Source organism: Poeciliopsis prolifica, unplaced genomic scaffold (assembly GCF_027474105.1).
Source record: "Poeciliopsis prolifica strain line A6 unplaced genomic scaffold, Auburn_PproV2 SCAFFOLD002, whole genome shotgun sequence".
Classification (NCBI taxonomy): domain Eukaryota; kingdom Metazoa; phylum Chordata; class Actinopteri; order Cyprinodontiformes; family Poeciliidae; genus Poeciliopsis; species Poeciliopsis prolifica.
The window spans coordinates 1,113,138-1,136,948 of NW_026562377.1; the positions used below are offsets into that span (position 1 = coordinate 1,113,138).

The following is a 23,811-nucleotide window of genomic DNA, read 5'->3' on the forward strand; positions in this document are numbered from 1 at the left end:
CCAGACTGTTATTATTATTAATGTGATGAAACTTCTAATATTTATCTGCAAATCAAAATATTTCAACAGGCAAAATTCATTTCTGTGAAGAAATTTTTAATTTATTGCTGGAGAAAAAATCTGTCAGAATTTTATTAGATTTGGTTTTTAACTGAAATATAAAACGGCAGCAAAAAATAATTTTCAGAAAGATTTTTATTAAAGAGACAAATTAAGATAAAAAGGATAAAATAAAGATTTTGGGTCAATTAAATAGAATCTCATCAGTTTGTGCTCTAATAAAAGTCCAGCAGGCAGGACTGGGTCGGGACCGGGTCAGGTCCGGGTCGGGTCAGAACTGGGTCGGGACCAGGTCAGAACCGGGTCAGAACTGGGTCGGGTCGGGACCGGGTTGGAACCGGGTCGGAACCGGGTCGGGACCAGGTCAGGACCGGGTTGGGTCAGGCTGGAACCAGCTCGAGTCTAGGTCAGGTTTGGGTCTTTCAGGAGCGGCGCTGCCCGGCTCAGACCGCCTTCTCGTTACTCTGGCCGGTGTTGGTGCCGGTGTTGGTGCCGGTGTTGGTGCCGGTCGGGACGCTGTACTTGCTGAGGATGGACTTGAACTGCTGCAGCGTGGCGTCGGTCCGGACCCCAATCGGGTCGAAGTGGGTCCGGCTCACCCTGAAGCCGGCCTCCGTCAGGTACTGCAGGAACTTGTTCAACCTGCGAAGGCAGAGCAGCGGAGCCGTTGAGCCGGGCCGGACCGGGTCGGTTCCGGGCGCGTCCAGGGACTCACTTGGGCATGTTCATGCCGCGGATGCTGTGCCGGTGGATGCTGTAGTAGAACGGCGGATGATCCAAAGACGCATCAGGCCTCAGCTTCTTCATGACGTTCCCACAATCCTCCCCGCTTTTCCTTTTGCCTGCAGGAAAACGAATATCATCATCTGCATCATTATCATCATTATTATCATCATTTTTATCATTATTTCTATCATTATTATTATCATCATTATCATCATCATATCATTATTATTAATATGTTTCACTCGTTCCATAACTCAGATTATGAGGAATTTATAGAAACACAATTTATAGATCGTTATACAGAATAAATATCAAAGACTTGATGGTTATTATTCACAACTTAATGTTTTTTTTCTTATTTTATTATAGTTTATTATCATTTTATTAATGGAAGATCATTTATTTGTTGGTACTTTAACACATTATACAGAACAGACATGAATATATGAATTATATGAATTATTACAAATTTCTGATAATTATTGTAAGATAATATTTTATTAAACTTCTCTGTTTATATCTTTGTACACCTGTTTATAAATATTTATATCCTGTATAGAACTTCTGGATAGATGCAAACTCCATTTCGTTGCTTTGTACATGTGACAGTGCAATGACAATAAAGTTGAATTCAATGTTCACGTTTTCCTCCTAATTATTTGTTCTGGTTGTTTCCTACGGTTTTAGAAAATGTGCTTCTAATAAATAAATGAAATATGTAAAGTAGAATTTGCTGCTCATGATTACAAATCGGTAAAGTAAAACATATCTAAGTATGAAACTGTTGAACAGGCTGAAGAATCACAGCTTGACAAACTGAACTAAACAGTTCAATCAAGACGCTGCAGCTGCAAGAAACTGCAAATCTCAGCTAAGATCAAAGCAGAAAGTAAAAATAGATTCTAAATGAGAAGATGTGAAACTTTTCTAGATGAAAGAGCTCTACGTGTCGGAGGACTGCAGACCGTCAGAGGAAATCTGAGCCCTGGGTTGATGAAATGTTGCTGCAGTAAGAGACACATTGACTCCAGGCAGAGAACAATGCTGCACTGTGAGAACGACTCAGATTGTTTCAAGTTGTTTCGTTTGCAGAAAACCAAAGTTCAGCTCAGCAGAAACAGAATCGCCTCGTTTGGATGAACTTTCCTGTTCAATGTGAAGCGAAAGACAAAAACAGTGAGGAGGTTTTTTCACTCCGGTGGAGACGAGACAGACAAGCTTATCCAGGTTTATGATTTAAGTATAAAGAAATGTGGAATAATATCTGTTGTTTTGTTAGAAGTATTTTAAATAGAAGCTCAATCCTGTTCAGATGTTATGACTTATTCACTGTGATGTGTTAGAAAAATTATTTACATGATTATTATTATTATTCACTGAGTTTAAGATTCAAACTGAAAAAATTAAAACTGAACAATTAATGTTCAACAGTTTGAGTTATGATTGGAGACGTTTCCACTAAATAACAGCATCCATGAAGACTTTTGGTAAAAACCCAGAAACTTTTTACTTGCAGGAAAACATTTAGCAGTGAATTCTCCCACACTGCCCCCTACAGGACAGACCGAACCACTGCTGCTGTTTTCTGTGCAGACGGAGCTAAAAGCAGAGAAACTGACCGGCCTGATCAGCTGGACCTCCATCCTCTCCGCTCTGCAGCGTCTTGATGACGACGCCACACTCCACTGCAGCACAAACACAACATTCAGCGTTTTATGCCGCAGGTGCACCGGGCGGCGTCAGAGCCGAGGCGGTTACCCTGGTTACCGAGCGCCGACGACCCGTGCACCAGCGACTTGAGCGTGGTGCACTCGGACTCGCAGATGAGCGTTTTGACGAGCGGCTGGATGTCATCCATGCTGTGCTGCACGGCGGCAGACAGCATCCTCCTCAGGAAGCCGGTGTTGAAGAGAGGGCCGGCCCTGCAAACACAGCCGCTCATCCCACTGCGTTACACTTACAAACAAGCTTCCAGTTTTAATTTATGCTCCTGATTTTTACCACAGAGGGCCCAGCTGCACCGCCGTCTTTCCAGGCAGACTTCCATGACAGTGACAGGGAACAGTGTCTGCAAGAAAAGGAGTTAAAACAGAATTTATCCTGCAGGTAAAAGTTAGTTTCCTCCAAATGCAGCAATAATTGTGTTGAAATCAAATAAATTTCAACACAATGACAATGTGCTAAGAAAGTTTAACAAAGCTAAACCAACATAATCCAAGAAGTTAGGTTAAGATGAAGCAAAATTAGAAACAAAAACTGAGCTTTAAAAAAAGTTAAGTGAAGTTAAATCATCTTAGAATCTAAGCTTGTAGATCTATGCTAATAGAGACGTTTGTTCCTGTTTCCTCCAACAGGGATCAAATCAAATCACAAGCTCTGCCTGCTGGCTTCTATTAACATGGTCCATTTTAGGGAACTTATCACTTATATTACTATTATTATTATTATTATGTTGACTTGATTTGTTTGGTTTTTGCATTGTTTAGTTCCTCCTCATTCACTGAGCTGAGATAAAACTATCATTCTCTACTTGGAGCAACAGCCGAAGCTTCAGTCGCCCAGTCTGACCGCGGCTCACCGTCCACCATGTTGCCCAGTTTCAGGAACTCTCTCTCCTCACACCACTGGCAGTGGACCAGCCTGCGGAGTTTCTTGGCCGACTCGTCTGCTTGAGTCGGGCCCCTGAGGACTCTGACCACCACCAGCACAAAGTGCTCGACGGCCACGGCCAGCAGAACCTCGATGCCTTTGTTGCAGCGCGCCGCCGCCCTGCAGGACGTCACAGGAACAATTCACTGAACGGCTCCATTAAAAACAGTCAGAAAAGAAATGATGTCACGAATCACTACGCCTATTTCTGTAACCTGGAAATATAAATATGCGGCAGTGGTGCGCCGCCTGTCGCATTCCGACCAATCAGATTCAAGTATCTGAATTTACAGCAGAAACAGGAAACTTACTCCACAACTCAAGCAAGCAGCAGCAGACGCGTTCAAGAGCCACTCAGAGAAGATACTTTATTCTGCCGCCCCTTTCTGATGCCGCCCTGGGACACCGCCCACACCGACATGCTGTATTGACTCAGAACGTGTACCTGGCTACCGTGGCGACCACCATGCGGGCGGCCAGCTCTTTGTAGTACTCGGTGCGTACGATGTGGCAGCCGTAGTGGCGCAGCGTGACGTTGGGCGACTTGGCGTAGAGCGAGCCCGTGTCGGTGGACGTCACCGAGACGATGCCGAGGTTCCGGATGTTTCTGAAGGCAGCATCCAGGTAGTTCACGGCCGTGCCGAAAGGATCCAGGTGGCTGGAAGGTTAAAGGTCGAAGCATTTACGTCTGACATCAGACGCTCAAAGGTTTAAAGGTCAACCTACATGTAGTCAAACGGCCGCAGATGCATCATGACATTGGCGTCCATCTTGACGACCTCCACCGTGGCGACGGGGGCCGTCTCCGGCTCGCAGCCGGCCCTGTCGGGGCCCCGAGGCCCTCGAGAGCCGCCGTCGACCCGGATGCCGTTCAGCTCGCAGTTCTCTCTGATCATTTTCACGCAGGCGTCGCTGATGTCTGTAATCGTCACTCTGACGGTGCTGCGCAGGTGTTTGGCCCACTGGAGGCCCATGATGCCTGAGGAGCAGCAGAACCCACACAGTTACTCCGACCCAAAGTTCATTCAGGTACTTTTCCCATCTGAGCTCAGTTTGGTTTGGAAGATTCATTTTCCTTTAATTAATAAAACAATCATTTGAAAACAGTTTTTGATTTTCTGTCAGGCAGTTTGCTGCAGGCGCCCCCTGTTGGTCCGCAAGGTACTGCAGGGATTTACTGTTGTGTTTGAAAATAATAATGGATAAGAGGCGCTCATTCTACGAAAATCTGAAGAAATGAGTAGAAAGAAAAACAGCAGGAATCATTAGATGAGCTGAAGATTCATGTCTGCAGGAAAAATCTTCAGTTTCTCAGGATGAAAGGCCAAAGTTTTGGTTCCAGGACGGCAGCTCGATCCTGAGCAGGAAGCAGTTCATTCAATCAGGCGTTTAGTAACTAACAGTTTCATTTCAGGTTGTAAATGTAAAGTAGTGTTTGTGAAATCTGTTAATCCATCAGTCTGCTGGTCTCTGTCCAGTTTCATCTGGTCTCACCTGTGGCTCCGAAAGCATCCAGACACTCCAGCGGGTTCCTCTCCTCGGCCAGAACCGCCAGCGAACAGAACACCAGCTGCCTGCAGCACAAACACGCAGCTTCAGCTTCAGCTTCAGCCTCGGTGTTCACTCACTAACAGACGCAGCGTCTCCACCTGTTGGTCTTCATCTTGCGGTTGAAGTACGTGTCGCTCTTCAGCGGGGTGCTGTGGTTCGGCAGCAGCTGGACGTTGGTCCCCAGCTCCTTCAGGATCTCGTAGGCCTGACCCGAAGGCGCTGTGGATGACAAGCGGATCGTGAGTGGAGCGTCCGGCCCCGTCGGACTCGCGGCGGCGGCGGCGCTCACCGGGCTCGTCCAGCTGAGCGTCGGAGCCGCCGGGGTAGCTGGCCTCCGTCTCTCCCTTGTTGAAGTGGCGCTTCAGGTGGCTGATCATGTCCGTCTTCCGGGCGATGGTGACCGAACACACCACGCAGTGGAAGTGGGCCATGTGTCGACCCGACGCCTGGAGGACGGACAGAACCGAGTCCGCTTCAGGAACTTCTCAAAGTCTGGCGGCATTTTTTATTTACGTTGTGTTTTTCTGCTGATCGCTGTGTCATCAGCGTACAGGATCACTTTTCTCTGAAAGTTTGTTATGATACAGATAAAAAACAACATGCTTCTGTTTGCTGGGCGGCTTTTATGTAACCTTCAGTCTGCAGACATTCTCTGCAACTTCCTGAAACATTTTCTCCAGTCTGAAGGCCGAAGAGCTGAATAATTTAGCAGCAAAATGGTTTTTGAATGGAAAATGTGACTTATTAAAATGAAATGAATTGCAATTGATTAATTCAAACCCTGCAGTGATTAGCAATGGAAATCATCCTCACCTGATCTCCGCTCAGGCTGGGTTTGGGGTTCCTGCAGGCCAGGTGACAGATGCACATCCTGCTTCCTGCAGGGAGACGGAGGTCAAAGGTCAGCATCAGGCTGAAGCTGTCAGGATGCGCGTCTCTGCTGTCCTACCTTTAAACTCCACATAGACCTTCCAGTGGAGGTTCTGCAGGTGGCGGCGCAGCTTGTGGCTGTAACACGCTTTAAACTTCTCCTCAGGACACAGAGGGCAGGACTTCCGACCCGCTGGACAGAAACGGACAAACCACCCGCAGTCAAATGATTCTTCATCCGCATTTAGTAGAATATGTTTCGATTTGAAGAAATTAGCGTCATTAAAGGGGCAGTATCATGTAAAATTTCGTTTTTTCAGGTTTCCATCATGTCAGAAAGGTTTTCTCATCAGAAACAAACCTGGACTGTTTTATTCTTTCATGCATGTTTCAGAAACCCTTTGATCTCCATGGCAACCATTAGCTGTGCTGAAGGCCTGGGCGGACGAAGCCCCGCCTTCGAGGCAAAACTCCTCCCCCACTCAACTCCTTCAGACTAGCCAGCAGCAAATAGCAAACAACTGATGGAACTGCTGAGCTCCTTATGAGAGACGGAGGCCTAATTCAAGGCATTAAATCAGGAAATAACATTTCTTTTAAGTCATATTTGATATATTTAGCATTTTCATAAAAACTGAAGGTAACATAGTGACTTGATTCACCAAGTCCCTGGAAAACACACAACATTGCCCCTTTAATTCCTGAGTTAAAGCCTGAAAGTCATTATTTTATCATCACTTTTTCTATTAAACTTTCAATTTAACCCCTTATGTGATTCCTATGTAATCTTAATCAACTTCTGATATTTTATCCATATTTTTTCCTCCATAAAGAATAAAAAGAAGACAGCAGAGAAATTCCTGAGGACCTGAACTCACCACCATCAAGGTCCACCAGCATCTCCAGTCCTTCCAGTTTGGTCTGGATGGAGATGTGTCTGTCTGCAGGCAGGAGGAAACCGCGACACGTCGTTACGTCCTGCGTTCCCAGCCGCTCGCTGAAACCAGACGGTTGGGTGACTTACCGCAGCTGGTGGTGGAAGGTTTGGAGTCGCTGTCAGCCGCAGCATCGCTCCGCTCTGCAGTGCCTGCAGCACCTGCAGCAGCACCTACAGCACCTGCAGCAGCACCTGCAGCAGCTACTGCAGCACCTGCAGAGTCTTCCTCCCTGGTGTCTTCATCACCTTCACAGCCGGATGAGAAAAATTCAAATAAAAACTAAATAATTACCAGGTGATTATATGTTGAAAGTAAACTCTGACAGACGCTCAGCTGACTGAATGTTGAGGTTTTTATCATCTATCACGTCTAACAGTTTATGGTTTAAAACTGAACAATAAGAGGAAAACAGAGATGAACAAACCCCTCCCCCACTTGTTGCTGCTGCAGCTAAATAAAGTTAGTAAATACAATAAAAAGTTTGTTCATATCTTAAGATTGTAATAATTAATGCACAACGTTGATTTTTGTGTTTTGATATCAGAATTTCATACCAACCAACATATGGATTAAACTTGGAAACAGATTTTTTTTTCTCGCATCAGTTCCTCCAGTTCTGGTCACGTCAAGTTTTTGTGCGTAAACTGGAAAGATGCGCACTTTTCTGCACAGCGGCTCTGCAGCGCAACTCCGTGGTGATTCCGCCGCGCATTAAATATTCATAATGATGGTACTATTTGGTTTGATCCCGGGGAAGCCGCTGCAGCTGCAGACCCGCTGCAGGCGTCCAGCTCTGCGCCTCCAGCCTCCCGCTGTGTTGACTGTTTAGGCCCAGTGGCGGAGCTCCGCGCTGAGGCCCTCGTCCCGCTGCGCACTTAAAAACTCAGATTCCTCCAAAATTCACCACGCAGCAGAAGCAGCCTCCAACGCGGTCATTTAAAACGCGCTTTTTCTCCGCAAAATGAGCGCAAAATGGTAAAGTGGCGCAGTTTTACTCACGTTTGATGCCTTCGTCCTCCTGGTGCTGCTGAGGAGCGTCCGCCTCTTTCAGCTCCGCCATTTCCAGCTGCAGCAGCAACCAGGAAGTGCTCTGACGTACGGTTACGTACGTAAACTGCGTAACTGCGCAGCGGAGTCCGCTGCAGAAAAAAACATTCTGCCTCAAAGTGAAATCAGTAAAGTAAATATGATCCAAGCCGAAATTACAGGAGAGATATTATCATGAAATTTTATGGCAAATAACTTTTCAGGCTTTGTTTGAAAAATAGGCGTTTTATTATCGAACCGCAGCATCAGCGGCGCAGCGGCCGTTAGTTAACGCGCAATGTGCAGGCGCCAAATTCAATTCAAAATTCCAGACAATTTCTGAGACTAAAAACTGAAATATGAGGAAACAGACATGAGATCAGCTCTGTGCGAAATTCAGCTTCATTAAATGAAATGTCAGCCCACATAAGGCAAAGAACCGGTAGAAATTTAAACAGCACTAAATTCACTAAACCGTTTAGTTTGATTCATAAAGCAATAATCAAAACGTCCAGCCGCCATGTTGGATTTCTGGCCCAAAGTTTCGTTTCAGCTCTGAAGTTTCAATCCCGGGAAAATGAAACTTAAGGTTCGTCTGACTGAAGCGACGTCGCTCTCTGGACTCACCCGCCGTCGCGTGACGTCATTCCTACAATAACCCTCAGCGCGAGCGCCGTGCGATCATTCCGCAGCTGCGCCTCTCAGAGAAACCTGGAGAAGAGACTGAAACCTGGAGAAGAGACTGAAACCTGGAGAAGAGACTGAAACCTGGAGAAGAGACTAAAACCTGGAGAAGAGACTGAAACCTGGAGAAGATGTGAAGGCCGAGAGGCTCAATTTTTCTGTATACAAAATAACCTGCAGGATTGTGGACAGAGGCGCAACAAACCGATAAAAGGGATACAATAATTTATTTTAAAAACAACTAGTTAAAAAGGAAACATTTACTGAAGAAGGATTATTATACAAGTCCATATAAAAAAGTCTTAACTGGCCCACAACAGGGGGAAAAGGAAGGGGCGCGGTCCGCTGCTGCTCACACGTCCAGCCCGGTCCAAACAATCCTCCAGTCACACGAACCTCAGTGAGCGCTAGCCAACGGCTCCGTTCAGGGGAACACGGTCCTTACTGCTTCTGTACGTCCAGCTTGATCTCCGGTTCTCAGCCCAGCAGTCCCACTTCCTTAGCCGGCCGCCCGCTCCTCTGCCGCGACCAGATTAGCAGTCCTCAGGGCCGGTCCCTCCTGTAGCCAACGCCTGAAGCCAGTCCGAGCCGTCTGCCGCTCCTGTTTCCACACATCACTCTGTTGAGATCGAACAGTGTTAGGGTCCCTTACCGCGGCATGTCGCTTCAGGCCATCTTGGACTTTGTTCCTCTTCTAATAGAAGAGCCTCTTGTTGAACAGCGCTGAAGGTCGCATCAGGGTCTAGGCGCACAACTCGCTTTAGCAGCTGAAGCATGGCGCCATCCTCCAGGCCAAGCAGGAATTGGTCCCTAAGGTGAATATCAGTGGGTGCTTCAGTTGCATTGTGTTTCTGTAGTTTACGGTACAGCTCTCTCAACCGGAGTCCGTATGCCTGAACGGACTCACCTGGTTTCTGCACACAACCAAAAAATTGTGATCGTAAAGCAGACACAGGAACCTTCTTTGTATACAAGTCATCCAAAACTGAAAATATTTTTGTCACCCTATCACGTTCATCATCACAGAGCACATTAATTTGGCGTCTGGGCAACCCAGACAAGGCACCAATCAAAATTTTTACCTTATGCGATTCAGGCAAATCATTTGCATCTAAAAGACCTTGTATTTGCTCCTTCCATTCGTTATATTTAACATCTTCATTTTGCCCTACAAATTTAGGAATCCATGGGGCACCAGGATAAATGGGCATCATCATCTTTTCCCTTTTTTTAAAAAAAATGTCTAATAAAACACTGTTCACAATCCCGCAGACCCTGCTCACAAAGAGACTGAAACCTGGAGAAGAGACTGAAACCTGGAGAAGAGACTGAAACCTGGAGAAGAGACTAAAACCTGGAGAAGAGACTGAAACCTGGAGAAGAGACTGAAACCTGGAGAAGAGACTGAAACCTGGAGAAGAGACTAAAACCTGCATTAGAGACTAAAACCTGGAGAAGAGACTAAAACCTGCATTAGAGACTAAAACCTGCAGATCCCAGAGAAAACAGCTGGAAAATGAGGTGAGTGATGAAGTTAATGACCATAACTTCACATGTTAACCAGTAATTTCTGTTTGTATTTATATTACTCCAAGATAGGGGAGAAATATAAATTCTTTATCGTTTCAGATGGAGAAACAATAAGGAAACATTCATTTTATTATTGTTATTTTTTTACCAAAGCGAAATATAGAAATACATTGTCTTAGAAGATTATAACTAAAACCATGTGAAACCAGGAGCCTAACAGCATCAGGGGTTTCTTTACTGTTTACACATAAACCTGTTTATTAGGAAATAGTTCATAAATCTTCACAGCAGAGACGCCTCCTGCAGCATGTCGTCATTTATTGGTGGTGTAGTTTTTAATGTTTAAATCAAAGTTCTTCTAAAAGGTCCTACAAGGCAAATTTCACATTTTGTATGTTTTGATACATTTGTGTCACTAGTGCTTCTAAAAAAACTTTCAAGAACATTCATCTGTTTTCTCATGCTTGGAAAATTAGCCTGTTCAAAACCCTCCAAAATGTTACGTCACATTTGGTTGGAACTGCACCTAGCAACCACACAAGAGATCCGCCCGTCACCTAGCAACCACAGGAAACCTCCGCCCGTCACCTAGCAACCACAGGAAACCTCCGCCCGTCACCTAGCAACCACAGGAAACCTCCGCCCGTCACCTAGCAACCACACAAGAGATCCGCCCGTCACCTAGCAACCACACAAGAGATCCGCCCGTCACCTAGCAACCACACAAGAGCTCCGCCCGTCACCTAGCAACTCAAAGTGAGCTCCAGTACATTTGGTCAGCTGGTTTTACTGCTGTAGATGCTCTACAATGGCTGCTTTTCCTAAATGTTGCCATTAGCAGCTTATTTGGATTTGAAGTGACAAGAAACCCTAAAACAAGAACTGAGCAGAATAAAACCTCATCACCTAAGAATGATTTTGGACTTTAGGATTTGTAATGAACACGTGTGTAGATAATAGATGTGTGTAGATAATAGATGTGTGTGTAGATAATAGATGTGTGTAGATAATAGATGTGTGTAGATAATAGATGTGTGTAGATAATAGATGTGTGTAGATAATAGATGTGTGTAGATAATAGATGTGTGTAGATAATAGATGTGTGTAGATAATAGATGTGTGTAGATAATAGATGTGTGTAGATTATAGATGTGTGTAGATAATAGATGTGTGTGTAATAGATGTGTAGATTATAGATGTGTGTGTAGATAATAGATGTGTGTAGATAATAGATGTGTGTAGATAATAGATGTGTGTAGATAATAGATGTGTGTAGATTATAGATGTGTGTAGATAATAGATGTGTGTAGATAATAGATGTGTGTAGATAATAGATGTGTGTAGATAATAGATGTGTGTAGATAATAGATGTGTGTAGATTATAGATGTGTGTAGATAATAGATGTGTGTAGATAATAGATGTGTGTAGATAATAGATGTGTGTAGATAATAGATGTGTAGATAATAGATGTGTGTAGATAATAGATGTGTGTAGATTATAGATGTGTGTAGATAATAGATGTGTGTAGATAATAGATGTGTGTAGATAATAGATGTGTGTAGATAATAGATGTGTGTAGATAATAGATGTGTGTAGATAATAGATGTGTGTAGATAATAGATGTGTGTGTAGATAATAGATGTGTGACATTCAGTGTCGCTCTGGGCAGAGAAAATCAGATAAAAGAAGAAAGTGCAGGAGCAGGAATAGAGAAATGTAAAATTAGTGGAAAGCACGAACAATACGTGTTTTATTTTCAATTACACTGTCTAAAGCTCTTTAACTTCATTAATATTTGTTTTTGTAATTTTTTTCAGTTCTGCTCAGAGTCTGCAGTCCAGACTGAAGGCCCTGGATTGCCACTTCACCTGGGATCTGGACCCCAGCAGGGGCAAACTGTTCCGTATCAGGGATAAGCTGGAGGACATCGGTACCGATGAGGGAAACGTCTGGCTGGGTCACATCTACAACCTGCTGGGCTTCGTCCAGTACCAGCTGGGCTCTAGTAAAGACGCCCTGGACCTCTTCAACCGGGCCGCTGAGACCTTCCAGAGGCAGAGAAACGCTGATGAAGGTCCCTGGCTGATGGTGAACTTTGGGAATCGGGCCTGGCTGCACCATCACCTGGGAGAAGATGAGAGGAGTGAAGACTTCCTGTCAAAGGTCGACGGTCTGATGAGGAAGAAGAAGGGAGAGCGCCACCCAGAGGTCTTGGCTGAGAAGGCCTGGACCCTGATGAAGTTTGATAAAGAGAAGAAGCAGCAGGCTTTAGAGCTCTTCCAGAGAGCCATCCGGATGCAGCCGGACACCGTGGAGTGGCGGAGCAGCTGGATGATCGGGCTGCTGAGCACCTTCAAGCACAGTGAGGTGGAGCCAGAGCCTGGCATCTGGGAGGACCTAAGGGTAGCTAGAGAAGAAGATCCAGAAAACTTGTACCTCGCCGCTGTGGACCTGAAACAACAAGCCAAGAGAGGCGAGCGAGTTGAAGAGGAAGCACAGGAGTTGTCCGAGAAGATTTTACTGAACCCTGTCAGCTGCTACAGTGGCATCAAACCCCTCCTGAGGACCTACAGACAAATCGAATCCTACGACGATGTGATCGACGTGGTGGAAAGGGCCCTGACGAAGGATCCAGGTTCCCGGTACCTGAAGAGATGTGCTGCTCTTGCCTACAAATGGAAGATTGTTTTTTCCAGAGACAGACGCCCGAGTCAAAGAACCTTTGACCGAGCAATCAGCTTGTTGGAGGACGTCATCTCTTGCTACCCTGAGTCTTGCTTAAACAAGAAGTTGGACTTTGCAAGTGTGTGGGCCAAGTCCGGTCGCGGGCTGATGAAACCAGATCAGATCTACAAGGAGTTGCTGCAGAAATCTGTGGATCCTGCAGACCAACAGCAAGTTTACAACTGCTACGCCTAGTACCTCCACTTCGACCGGCAGGAAAGGAACAGGTCCGTCGAGTATCACATGAAGGCTGCAGCCATTAACCACGACTCTTTCTCCCGGATGAACAGCATCAAGGCGCTGGAGAAGATCCGAGACCGCGGACGGTCCAGAATGTGCTCAGAGATCCGGGAGTTTCTGGAAAACCTGGAAGGTGTCCAGACTGTGTGAAAGCCACTTTCACAGACCAGATCCAATGATCCTTCTGAATAATGTTCTGCTTCTAATCCCATAATTCCTGAATTTATATCTAATTGTGCTTAAATGTTATTACTGGTGTTTTGCTGTCAGATGACTAATTACTTGGATAAATTTGAACTTTGCACCAATCAGCGTAGCTTTAGGTACAATGCTAATGCTAGTATTCTGACACAGTTTGGTTCTCAGATTAGCAGAAATGAAGGTTGGAAACGTTTCACGCTGATGGATTTCTGGATGAGACGTTTCATTTTGAGGTTTTTCACCAGGTTCTGATGTCCCAACGTTAGTGAAATGTTTTAAAGCTCAAGGTTCATCATCTCTGCTTCATGTAACCAAGAACAGATTTACTTCATTCAGTTCATGTGTTAATAAAATGGCACAAATAAAAAACTTAAAAGAATCTGTGTTTGATCTCTTGCAATAAAATAAAATCAGCAAAGTTCACAGAATATTTTTATCCCAACAGAAATTAATTCAACTGAATGTTGTATTCATAAATGAAAACACAAACAGGATTAAATTAAACTATATTTTGTAAACATTTGTAAAAATTGAGCTCTGCCTTAAAGGCGACGCTAACCGTATCACATCCATCAGATTTTCCAAGATTTGTTTTATTTCACCTGAAAACTTCCCATTAATTTTCTCACAGCATAAAAATCATCTAATATCAAGGTTTTTATTTCTGGGATGTTTTCATTGTTCAGAAACTCAAACAAAACAAAACAACAACATTTCATTATTTACAGTTTTATCTGAGGCGCCCAAAGCATCTGAGAATATTGTTTTGTTTCCAGAACCATCAGGGATCCAGATTATCAGAACCTGAAACTGCTGGAATAAAAATAAAAAATAAAAAATGAAAAAGATTGAAAGGAAGAGTTTGTGTGTGGAGTAAAAAACGTCCAGAGGGACGGAGGTCAGTCGTTTCCTCTCCGGCTCTTCTTGTGGCTCTTTTTGGAGCTTCTGTGAGAATAAAGCAAACAGAACCTTCAGTCCAACAGAACCAGGAACAGAAATCAGGATTTTACTGATTTTAATGGATAAACTCAGGCGTAAATCCACACAAACACAGGAAACCCTGACAAACATTTAACCGCTTTAATTTTATATGAAATATGAAATATCAGTGCTAATGCTTTAAACTGGAACAGCAGTTTAACCCCACTGGTTTAATGGGAACCAGTGGGACGTTTTTACCCCAGAAGATGTCAAGCAGGAGTTTCTGCTGCCACATGAAAATGATTTTTGTTGGTAAATTCAGATTTAAATCTGCTGCAAGCGATCCGGACTCACCGCTCCGGGGTTTTGGAGTGGCTCCGATGTCTGTGGCTTCTGTGGTGACCTGATGAACAAACAAACAGCTCACATTTATTTCCCATCATGCAGCAGGAGAAAACATCTGTCTAAAAACGTCTGAACTCAAACTGAAGCTGCAGGTTTAAAATGTTGAAACAAAACAAAGTGACGAATTGAACTGCAGAATAAACAACATCTAGAGATCAGGGATGATTCAGGATTCACCGATCTGAGCAGGACGTGGAGTCACACGACCAAACTACAGTCACACGACGACCAAACTACAGTCACACGACCAAACTACAGTCACACGACCAAACTACAGTAACACGACCAAACTACAGTCAAAAAACCAAACTATAGTCACACGACCAAACTACAGTCACACGACCAATCTACAGTCACACGACCAAACTACAGTCACACGACCAAACTACAGTCACACGACGACCAAACTACAGTCACATGACGACCAAACTACAGTCACACGACGACCAAACTACAGTCACACGACGACCAAACTACAGTCACACGACGACCAAACTACAGTCACACGACCAAACTACAGTCACACGACGACCAAACTACAGTCACACGACAACCAAACTACAGTCACACGACGACCAAACTACAGTCACACGACCAAACTACAGTCACACGACCAAACTACAGTCACACGACCAAACTAGTCACACGACCAAACTACAGTCACACGACCAAACCACAGTCACACGACCAAACCACAGTCACACGACCAAACCACAGTCACACGACCAAACCACAGTCACACGACCAAACTACAGTCACACGACCAAACTACAGTCACACGACCAAACTACAGTCACACGACCAAACTACAGTTACACGACCAAACTACAGTCACACGACCAAACTACAGTCACACGACCAAACTACAGTCACACGACCAAACTACAGTCACACGAACAAACTACAGTCACACGACCAAAGACCAAACTACAGTCACACGACCAAACCACAGTCACACGACCAAACCACAGTCACACGACCAAACTACAGTCACACGACCAAACTACAGTCACACGACCAAACTACAGTCACACGACCAAACTACAGTTACACGACCAAACTACAGTCACACGACCAAACTACAGTCACACGACCAAACTACAGTCACACGACCAAACTACAGTTACACGACCAAACTACAGTCACACGACCAAACTACAGTTACACGACCAAACTACAGTCACACGACCAAACTACAGTCACACGACCAAACTACAGTCACACGACAAAACTACAGTCACACGACCAAACTACAGTCACACGAACAAACTACAGTCACACGACCAAAGACCAAACTACAGTCACATGACCAAACTACAGTCACACGACCAAACTACAGTCACACGACCAAACTAGTCACACGACCAAACTACAGTCACACGAACAAACTACAGTCACACGAACAAACTACAGTCACACGACCAAAGACCAAACTACAGTCACACGACCAAACTACAGTCACATGACCAAACTACAGTCACACGACCAAACTACAGTCACACGACCAAACTACAGTCACATGACCAAACTACAGTCACACGACCAAACTACAGTCACATGACCAAACTACAGTCACATGACCAAACTACAGTCACACGACCAAACTACAGTCACATGACCAAACTACAGTCACACGACCAAACTACAGTTACACGACCAAACTACAGTCACACGACCAAACTACAGTTACACGACCAAACTACAGTCATACGACCAAACTACAGTCACACGACCAAACTACAGTCACACGACCAAACTACAGTCACACGACCAAACCACAGTCACACGACCAAACCACAGTCACACGACCAAACCACAGTCACACGACCAAACCACAGTCACACGACCAAACTACAGTCACACGACCAAACTACAGTCACACGACCAAACTACAGTCACACGACCAAACTACAGTTACACGACCAAACTACAGTCACACGACCAAACTACAGTCACACGACCAAACTACAGTCACACGACCAAACTACAGTCACACGAACAAACTACAGTCACACGACCAAAGACCAAACTACAGTCACACGACCAAACCACAGTCACACGACCAAACCACAGTCACACGACCAAACTACAGTCACACGACCAAACTACAGTCACACGACCAAACTACAGTCACACGACCAAACTACAGTTACACGACCAAACTACAGTCACACGACCAAACTACAGTCACACGACCAAACTACAGTCACACGACCAAACTACAGTTACACGACCAAACTACAGTCACACGACCAAACTACAGTTACACGACCAAACTACAGTCACACGACCAAACTACAGTCACACGACCAAACTACAGTCACACGACAAAACTACAGTCACACGACCAAACTACAGTCACACGAACAAACTACAGTCACACGACCAAAGACCAAACTACAGTCACACGACCAAACTACAGTCACACGACCAAACTACAGTCACACGACCAAACTAGTCACACGACCAAACTACAGTCACACGACCAAACTACAGTCACACGAACAAACTACAGTCACACGACCAAAGACCAAACTACAGTCACACGACCAAACTACAGTCACATGACCAAACTACAGTCACACGACCAAACTACAGTCACACGACCAAACTACAGTCACATGACCAAACTACAGTCACACGACCAAACTACAGTCACATGACCAAACTACAGTCACATGACCAAACTACAGTCACACGACCAAACTACAGTCACATGACCAAACTACAGTCACACGACCAAACTACAGTTACACGACCAAACTACAGTCACACGACCAAACTACAGTTACACGACCAAACTACAGTCATACGACCAAACTACAGTCACACGACCAAACCACAGTCACATGACCAAACTACAGTCACACGACCAAACTACAGTCACACGACCAAACTACAGTCACACGACCAAACTAGTCACACGACCAAACTACAGTCACACGACCAAACTAGTCACACGACCAAACTACAGTCACACGACCAAACTACAGTCACACGACCAAACTACAGTTACACGACCAAACTACAGTCACACGACCAAACTATAGTCACACGACCAAACTACAGTCACACGACAAAACTACAGTCACACGACCAAACTACAGTCACACGACCAAACTACAGTCACACGACCAAACTACAGTTACACGACCAAACTACAGTCACACGACCAAACTACAGTCACACGACCAAACTACAGTCACACGACCAAACTACAGTCACACGAACAAACTACAGTCACACGACCAAAGACCAAACTACAGTCACACGACCAAACTACAGTCACACGACCAAACTACAGTCACACGACCAAACTAGTCACACAACCAAACTACAGTCACACGACCAAACTACAGTCACACGACCAAACTACAGTCACACGACCAAACTACAGTTACACGACCAAACTACAGTCACACGACCAAACTATAGTCACACGACCAAACTACAGTCACACGACAAAACTACAGTCACACGACCAAACTACAGTCACACGACCAAACTACAGTCACACGACCAAACTACAGTTACACGACCAAACTACAGTCACACGACCAAACTACAGTCACACGACCAAACTACAGTCACACGACCAAACTACAGTCACACGAACAAACTACAGTCACACGACCAAAGACCAAACTACAGTCACATGACCAAACTACAGTCACACGACCAAACTACAGTCACACGACCAAACTAGTCCACACAACCAAACTACAGTCACACGACCAAACTACAGTCACGACCAAACTACAGTCACATGACCAAACTACAGTCACATGACCAAACTACAGTCACACGACCAAACTAGTCACACGACCAAACTACAGTCACACGACCAAACTAGTCACACGACCAAACTACAGTCACATGACCAAACTACAGTCACACGACCAAACTACAGTCACATGACCAAACTACAGTCACACGACCAAACTACAGTCACACGACCAAACTACAGTCACACAACCAAACTAGTCACACGACCAAAGACCAAACTACAGTCACATGACCAAACTACAGTCACATGACCAAACTACAGTCACACGACCAAACTACAGTCACACGACCAAACTACAGTCACACGACCAAACTACAGTCACACAACCAAACTAGTCACACGACCAAAGACCAAACTACAGTCACATGACCAAACTACAGTCACACGACCAAACTACAGTCACATGACCAAACCAGAAATACAAACAGCAACAAGTCAGAAACCAGCATCAGCTGTTCATATCGACTCAGTTTTCTTATCGGACCAGAACCGATCCTAATGCCAGTGAAGTCTGGAGCTCAAACCTAAACATGCCACACCTGGCAGGTACGCTACGGAAGCCCAGAGGGGTCACAATTTAATACATTACAGGGAGCAAAATAAATAGTTATATATGTTTCAAACAAAACTAGAGATTCATGAATCAAATAAATTCATTAATATTTATCTAAAGTAAATTTAGACATTTTGTGTTTTATTTTATTTAAAAATGTCATTTAGTGCAGCGCATCATATTTACTTTATCCTCTGCAGTCAGTTGGCTGAATTATGGAATAAATTAAGATCTTTAAAATACTTTTTATTATTAATTTGATGCATCAAGTTAAAAATTTTGAATTTTTAACCAACATTTTCCACAGCAGGATTATTATGTACATCAAACGTAAAGAGGAAACTGATCTGGTTCTGCTCCGGTCCGATGCAGCTACGGATCAAATTTGGATGAATTTAACCTGAGAGGCATCAGAACCGGGACAGAACCTGGACAGAACCGGGACAGAACCCGGACAGAACCGGGACAGAACGGAGATCGTTTCTGTCCTCATGGCTTCCTGCTGAGAAATTTTTCGACTATTTTTGCTAAAAGTTGCAGCCAAAGTTAAATGTTTGTCATTCTGTCCACACAGCAGTTATTCTGCAACAGAATGGATCTGCAGCGGCATAGTCAAAGTCCAGATCCTAACCCGACTGTAATGCTGAGCCTGGATCAGAGAGCAGAAAGAGCGGAACGTACCGGGCGATTTGGAGCGGTGCCGCCGGTCCCTGGAGCGGCTGCGGTGGCGCCGCGGGCTCTTGCTGCGGTGACGCTCTCTGCGAGGCGACGGGCTGCTGGGACAAAACAAAACTCCTTTAGAGTCCCAGCAGAACCCAAACGGGTCAACGCAGTCGGGATTCAAACCTCCGTCTCTTGGGCGATCGGCTCCGCCTGAAACGCAAACAGTCGGGTTAGCGTCGCCGCGGCAACAGATCGGCTCTGATCGATAAACGGGCGACAACGAACCGGCGAGGAGAGCGGCTGCGTCTGTAGCGAGGCGACGGCGAGCGGCGAGGCCGGTCGTTGTCTCGGTGACCACGTCTGTGGGGCTCCGGGCTCGGCGGCCGCTCGAACTGCAGAGCAAAAACTGACAAGTTGGAAGAAAAAAGAAACTTTCCGTCGTTCATATGAACTCAAGTTAAACGTCTTTAAAGGGCGACCTTCTCCTCTTCCTCGTCCTCTTCCTCGCTGCTCTCCACCTCGTCCAGGTCTTCCTCCAGAGCGCTGACCCGCGGGTCCAGCATCTCGGCTTCCTCCAGAACCTGCCTCTTCTGCAGCACACAGAACAAAATGGAGTCACCTTCACTGGGACCAGGATGTGAAGAAGACAGGAAGCTCAGAACCAGCGCCTGGAAAGAACTTCCTGTCTGAACCGACTTGGACGGAACCAAACCGGACCAGACCGGACCAAACGCTGAACAAACAGACGGACCTGAAGCCGCGGCAGGATGATGTCACACACTCTCTCTGCGTGGAGCAGCTCATCGATGAACTCGTCAACATGCATCAGCTCAAACTCTGGAGGAGGAAAACACACACACACACACACACACACACACACACACACACACACACACATGCACGCACACACACACACACACACACACACACACACACACACACACACACACACACACACACACACACACACACACACACACACACACACACACACACACACATGCACGCACACATGCACGCACACATGCACGCACACACACACACACACACAGGTTCCAGGTCAGAGGATGAACCCAGCACCACTCCAGTAAAACCAGTAAAGACTCCCAGCTTCTATTAATAAATGTTTTACATCCTTCAACTCAGCAGAAACTCAGAAAAAGTTTCACTTCATATTTTCTTCTAAATTATTTTAAGTTTTCAGAATCTGAATCTTTTTCAGCTACAAAAAATTCAGACATAAACCAGGAAGTGTTTATGTCTAAATAAATATAAATATTATCAGATAATATTATCTTATCAGATATTAATATCTGATAAGATATTAATATCTGTATTGGTCCTGATGTTACAGGTTCAGCTGATGATGGTCCACAAGGGCAGATCTATTCAATCTATTTCTATGCTTTATTTTACATTATACTTTCTGAATCCTTTGACTCAAAGTTTATTTTTGTTTTTTTACATTTGACCAAGATAATCAACTTATTGTTTTTGTCAGTGTCATTTTCTTTATTATTTATTTTACACTGTCTGTTATAATTTTAACTCCACTGAACAAATTAAAGTTGTTTTTTTACATGTTTGACCAAACTGGTCAAAATATTCATGGATTTCAATTTCAATGGATTTATGACTGTTTAAAAATAGAAACGTTTTAAGTTAATTGAGCTGTTTTTCAGTGTCAGGTCGGCCGGTTCTGATCCACAGATATCAGCGGTGAAAAGGCGGATCAGTGAATCTCTACGTTACATCACTCACATAATTCATACGGAAAAGAAACCAGATGTGGTTTCAATCTAAAGAATCTTTTGGACTTCCCGTCTTTTCCCAGAATTCCTGTCGGTTCCGGTCCCAGTGGATCTCCACCAGCTCACCTCCGTTCCGGTTCTGACTCTTGATCTTCCTGTAGTCGTTGTAGAGCGGCTCCAGGTACTTGTAGCAGTCCACGGCGGTGCCGGTCAGCCTCATATACATGGCTCCCAGCAGACGAACGTATCTGAGGAAACAGAAGAAAACATTTCCTCTGAGCGTCATGAACCCGCGGCGGGTCCGACCCGCAGCTTCTCTTGAAACCCTGGAACCTGGAGGAATCTCACTTAAAATCCTCGTTTTTGATGAACTCCACGATGATGTCTTTCTCCGGCTGGATCTGGAGCATCTTCAGCGTGAGGCAGAGGAACGGAGTCGGCTTGATGTTCCCGCCATAAACTCCTCCCACAAACTTCAGCTCCATGGCTTTGTCCACCACCAGCTCCGCTGCACAGACAGACACCAAACTGAATTTATTTAAACTCCCGGAGGAGAGACTGAGGGACGAGACAGGAAGTCAGAGATGAACCCAGGAAACATCAAAGTGGGAGAGAAAAACAAAAACTGGGTTCAGTGCTGATCATATCTTTAGCAATGAAAATATCGCTGATATGCAGAATAAATAAACATGATGCAAAACAACAACGAGAAACGCTGTTAGTTCATGTTTAGTTTATTTAATATCAAGATAATTAACTGATTCCATAAATTAGTGATCAGTGCAATAATTGCTCTTCACTAAATAAGGAAAGCTAACCATGTCGCACAAAGTTTTATTTCTGTGGACAAACTGCTGACATTCTGACTGTATTTTACTTCATAAAGCCAAAGGAAAAATTCCACCTCAATAGAGAATAAATTTTGGTCTGATATTTATTACAATGTAAAGTTTCTTGCTTGGTGTTTTATGTTTTGTCCTTGACTTAATATTATTTTCTATCTGCTGAACCTTTTGGACGTCAAGTGAAGAAGCAATAAACAGTAAATATAACTGTTCACATTTCATCCTTTTATAACATACAGTACCTACTGTAAATATTAGTTTAACTTTCAAGTAGAAAAATGTGACATTTCCACCTTTACTTTAATAAAACTTAGAGTTTTATTAAATGACTTTCTGGCTCCTCCATCCAACAGAAAAGGCGATTCAGTGCCATATTAACTTAAATTAAAAACAACTGTTTTACATAAAACGTTAATAAAAAATATCCAAATGTAAACCTGTATTTTAACTATAACTGCCACCGTCAAGCTGCCCTGCAGGGGCTGAATGAAATCTCGTTCGTTAGCCTTCAGGGAGCTAACATGCTAACTCACTGACCGGTCAGGCCGAAACATTCCTCCTTCCAGTATTTGGACTCATAGATTCGGGTCCGGATGATTTTCTCCACCAGGTACTGCGGGTTGGTTCCGTGGATGCTGTTTGCATCTTTAACGGTTCTGTTTGCCATCGGAGGGAAACTCTGCTAGCAACGAGGCAAACGCAAGCTAATAGAGAATCACTTCCGGTTCAACTTTGTGGGGCGGGAGGACCGTTAATACCCCTCATGTCCAGCAGGGGTCACTGTTTGACTGAAAAATACTCAATTCGGATGAAATTGTTTACGTTCAAAATTTAATACATGAGAAAACTATTAAAAAGTTATTTAAACAGTAACTCTATCAATAGTAAACCTTTGGATATTAAAACCTTTGAGCCTTCATTTTTGTTGTGATAATTTTCTGTTTCCAATCAAAGAAAATACATTTAATTTTAAAATATTATTAGACTTAAATAAAAATGTGGAATTACTGAAAACTACATTCAATACCTATATAAAGGTTCTTTTCAAAATGTATTTTTGAATCATTAAATGCCTTCATCTGATTACATATTCTGATTTCTAGATAAGGCTGTAACTGCAGAACTGAATGTTAGTGACATTAGGAAAGGAGTGTATCGTCATTTAAAACCTGGATTCTTGTTGCTTGTAGAAAACTAAAATGCATAAAACGCAAACCAAATGGAGCTCAATAAATAACTTTTTGAAATTGTATTTTAATATATTACATATGGAACAAATATCAAAACTAATGTATTTAGTTATTCAAAACATTTTTGTCATGTGTACAGAAATATGTGTTAAATTAAGTAAACTACCTCAATAGTTGCTTTTGTAGTCAACATCGTTTTGGGGTTGGGGACAAATGTCAAAGGATGGATTTGTGTTTTTGCAGTAACCCAATTATCTAAATGTGGATTATTTATTTCTTCTTAAATTAACATAGACATTAAAAATGCTGATGACAGAACTCAAGAGTTAACGTTGTTGCATTTCTGATACAAACCTCCTTAAGGTTGTCTTAGACATTTCTGACTGAAAATTAGAGAATCCCTTCATTTCCACATTTAAAGCAGCAACCTCTTTCCTAAGTGACATAAAATAGCAGAAGTTCAACTTTGATTGTTTCATCCATATTTGTCTCCTTA

General features: G+C 44.0%; 3 protein-coding genes across 5 annotated transcripts; 1 reads left to right on the forward strand and 2 right to left on the reverse strand.

Moving 5' to 3' along the window:
• Window positions 1–177: 177 nt before the first annotated feature.
• Window positions 178–7,896, reverse strand: trmt1l (tRNA methyltransferase 1-like). Of its 2 annotated transcripts, none has more exons than XM_055059406.1 (16): window positions 7,794–7,896; window positions 6,881–7,039; window positions 6,735–6,797; window positions 5,936–6,049; window positions 5,800–5,864; window positions 5,276–5,432; window positions 5,085–5,205; window positions 4,930–5,009; window positions 4,162–4,414; window positions 3,881–4,093; window positions 3,365–3,555; window positions 2,788–2,854; window positions 2,554–2,708; window positions 2,406–2,471; window positions 776–902; window positions 178–702 (listed from the first exon to the last, which is right to left on the reverse strand). In XM_055059406.1, the coding sequence occupies exons 1-16, from the start codon at window positions 7,852–7,854 to the stop codon at window positions 504–506; spliced, it is 2,091 nt and encodes a 696-aa protein (XP_054915381.1). In that variant the 5' UTR covers window positions 7,855–7,896; the 3' UTR covers window positions 178–503. The 2 variants fall into 2 exon arrangements, with proteins under 2 accessions (XP_054915381.1, XP_054915374.1); XM_055059399.1 differs by having other exon boundaries at window positions 2,545–2,708.
• Window positions 7,897–8,561: 665 nt separating this feature from the next.
• On the forward strand, window positions 8,562–13,579 carry LOC129379211 (interferon-induced protein with tetratricopeptide repeats 5-like). The gene is given in 3 exon segments (XM_055059878.1): window positions 8,562–9,319; window positions 9,777–10,025; window positions 11,853–13,579. Coding segments are annotated over 2 exon segments (1,302 nt in total). The 5' UTR covers window positions 8,562–9,319; window positions 9,777–10,020; the 3' UTR covers window positions 13,150–13,579.
• Window positions 13,580–13,772: 193 nt separating this feature from the next.
• Window positions 13,773–22,854, reverse strand: prpf38a (pre-mRNA processing factor 38A). Of its 2 annotated transcripts, none has more exons than XM_055060062.1 (10): window positions 22,663–22,854; window positions 21,629–21,788; window positions 21,407–21,528; window positions 20,281–20,366; window positions 20,009–20,119; window positions 19,815–19,921; window positions 19,713–19,739; window positions 19,548–19,639; window positions 14,476–14,524; window positions 13,773–14,145 (listed from the first exon to the last, which is right to left on the reverse strand). In XM_055060062.1, exons 1-10 carry the CDS (start codon window positions 22,790–22,792, stop codon window positions 14,100–14,102), a joined length of 930 nt encoding a protein of 309 aa, XP_054916037.1. In that variant the 5' UTR covers window positions 22,793–22,854; the 3' UTR covers window positions 13,773–14,099. The 2 variants fall into 2 exon arrangements, with proteins under 2 accessions (XP_054916037.1, XP_054916028.1); XM_055060053.1 differs by having other exon boundaries at window positions 19,548–19,642.
• Window positions 22,855–23,811: the final 957 nt, after the last annotated feature.

Excerpts from the sequence above, each read along its gene's own strand:
- trmt1l (XM_055059399.1), bottom strand. The coding sequence starts at position 7,854 with ATGGCGGAGCTGAAAGAGGCGGACGCTCCTCAGCAGCACCAGGAGGAC. Across the intron at positions 7,040-7,793 it reads GGAGGACGAAGGCATCAAAC|GTGATGAAGACACCAGGGAG; the intron begins GTGAGTAAAACT and ends CCGGCTGTGAAG. Across the intron at positions 703-775 it reads CGCGGCATGAACATGCCCAA|GTTGAACAAGTTCCTGCAGT; the intron begins GTGAGTCCCTGG and ends CTGCCTTCGCAG.
- prpf38a (XM_055060053.1), bottom strand. The coding sequence starts at position 22,792 with ATGGCAAACAGAACCGTTAAAGATGCAAACAGCATCCACGGAACCAAC. Across the intron at positions 20,367-21,406 it reads GAGTCAGAACCGGAACGGAG|AGTTTGAGCTGATGCATGTT; the intron begins GTGAGCTGGTGG and ends TTCCTCCTCCAG. Across the intron at positions 14,146-14,475 it reads CACTCCAAAACCCCGGAGCG|AAGCTCCAAAAAGAGCCACA; the intron begins GTGAGTCCGGAT and ends TTATTCTCACAG.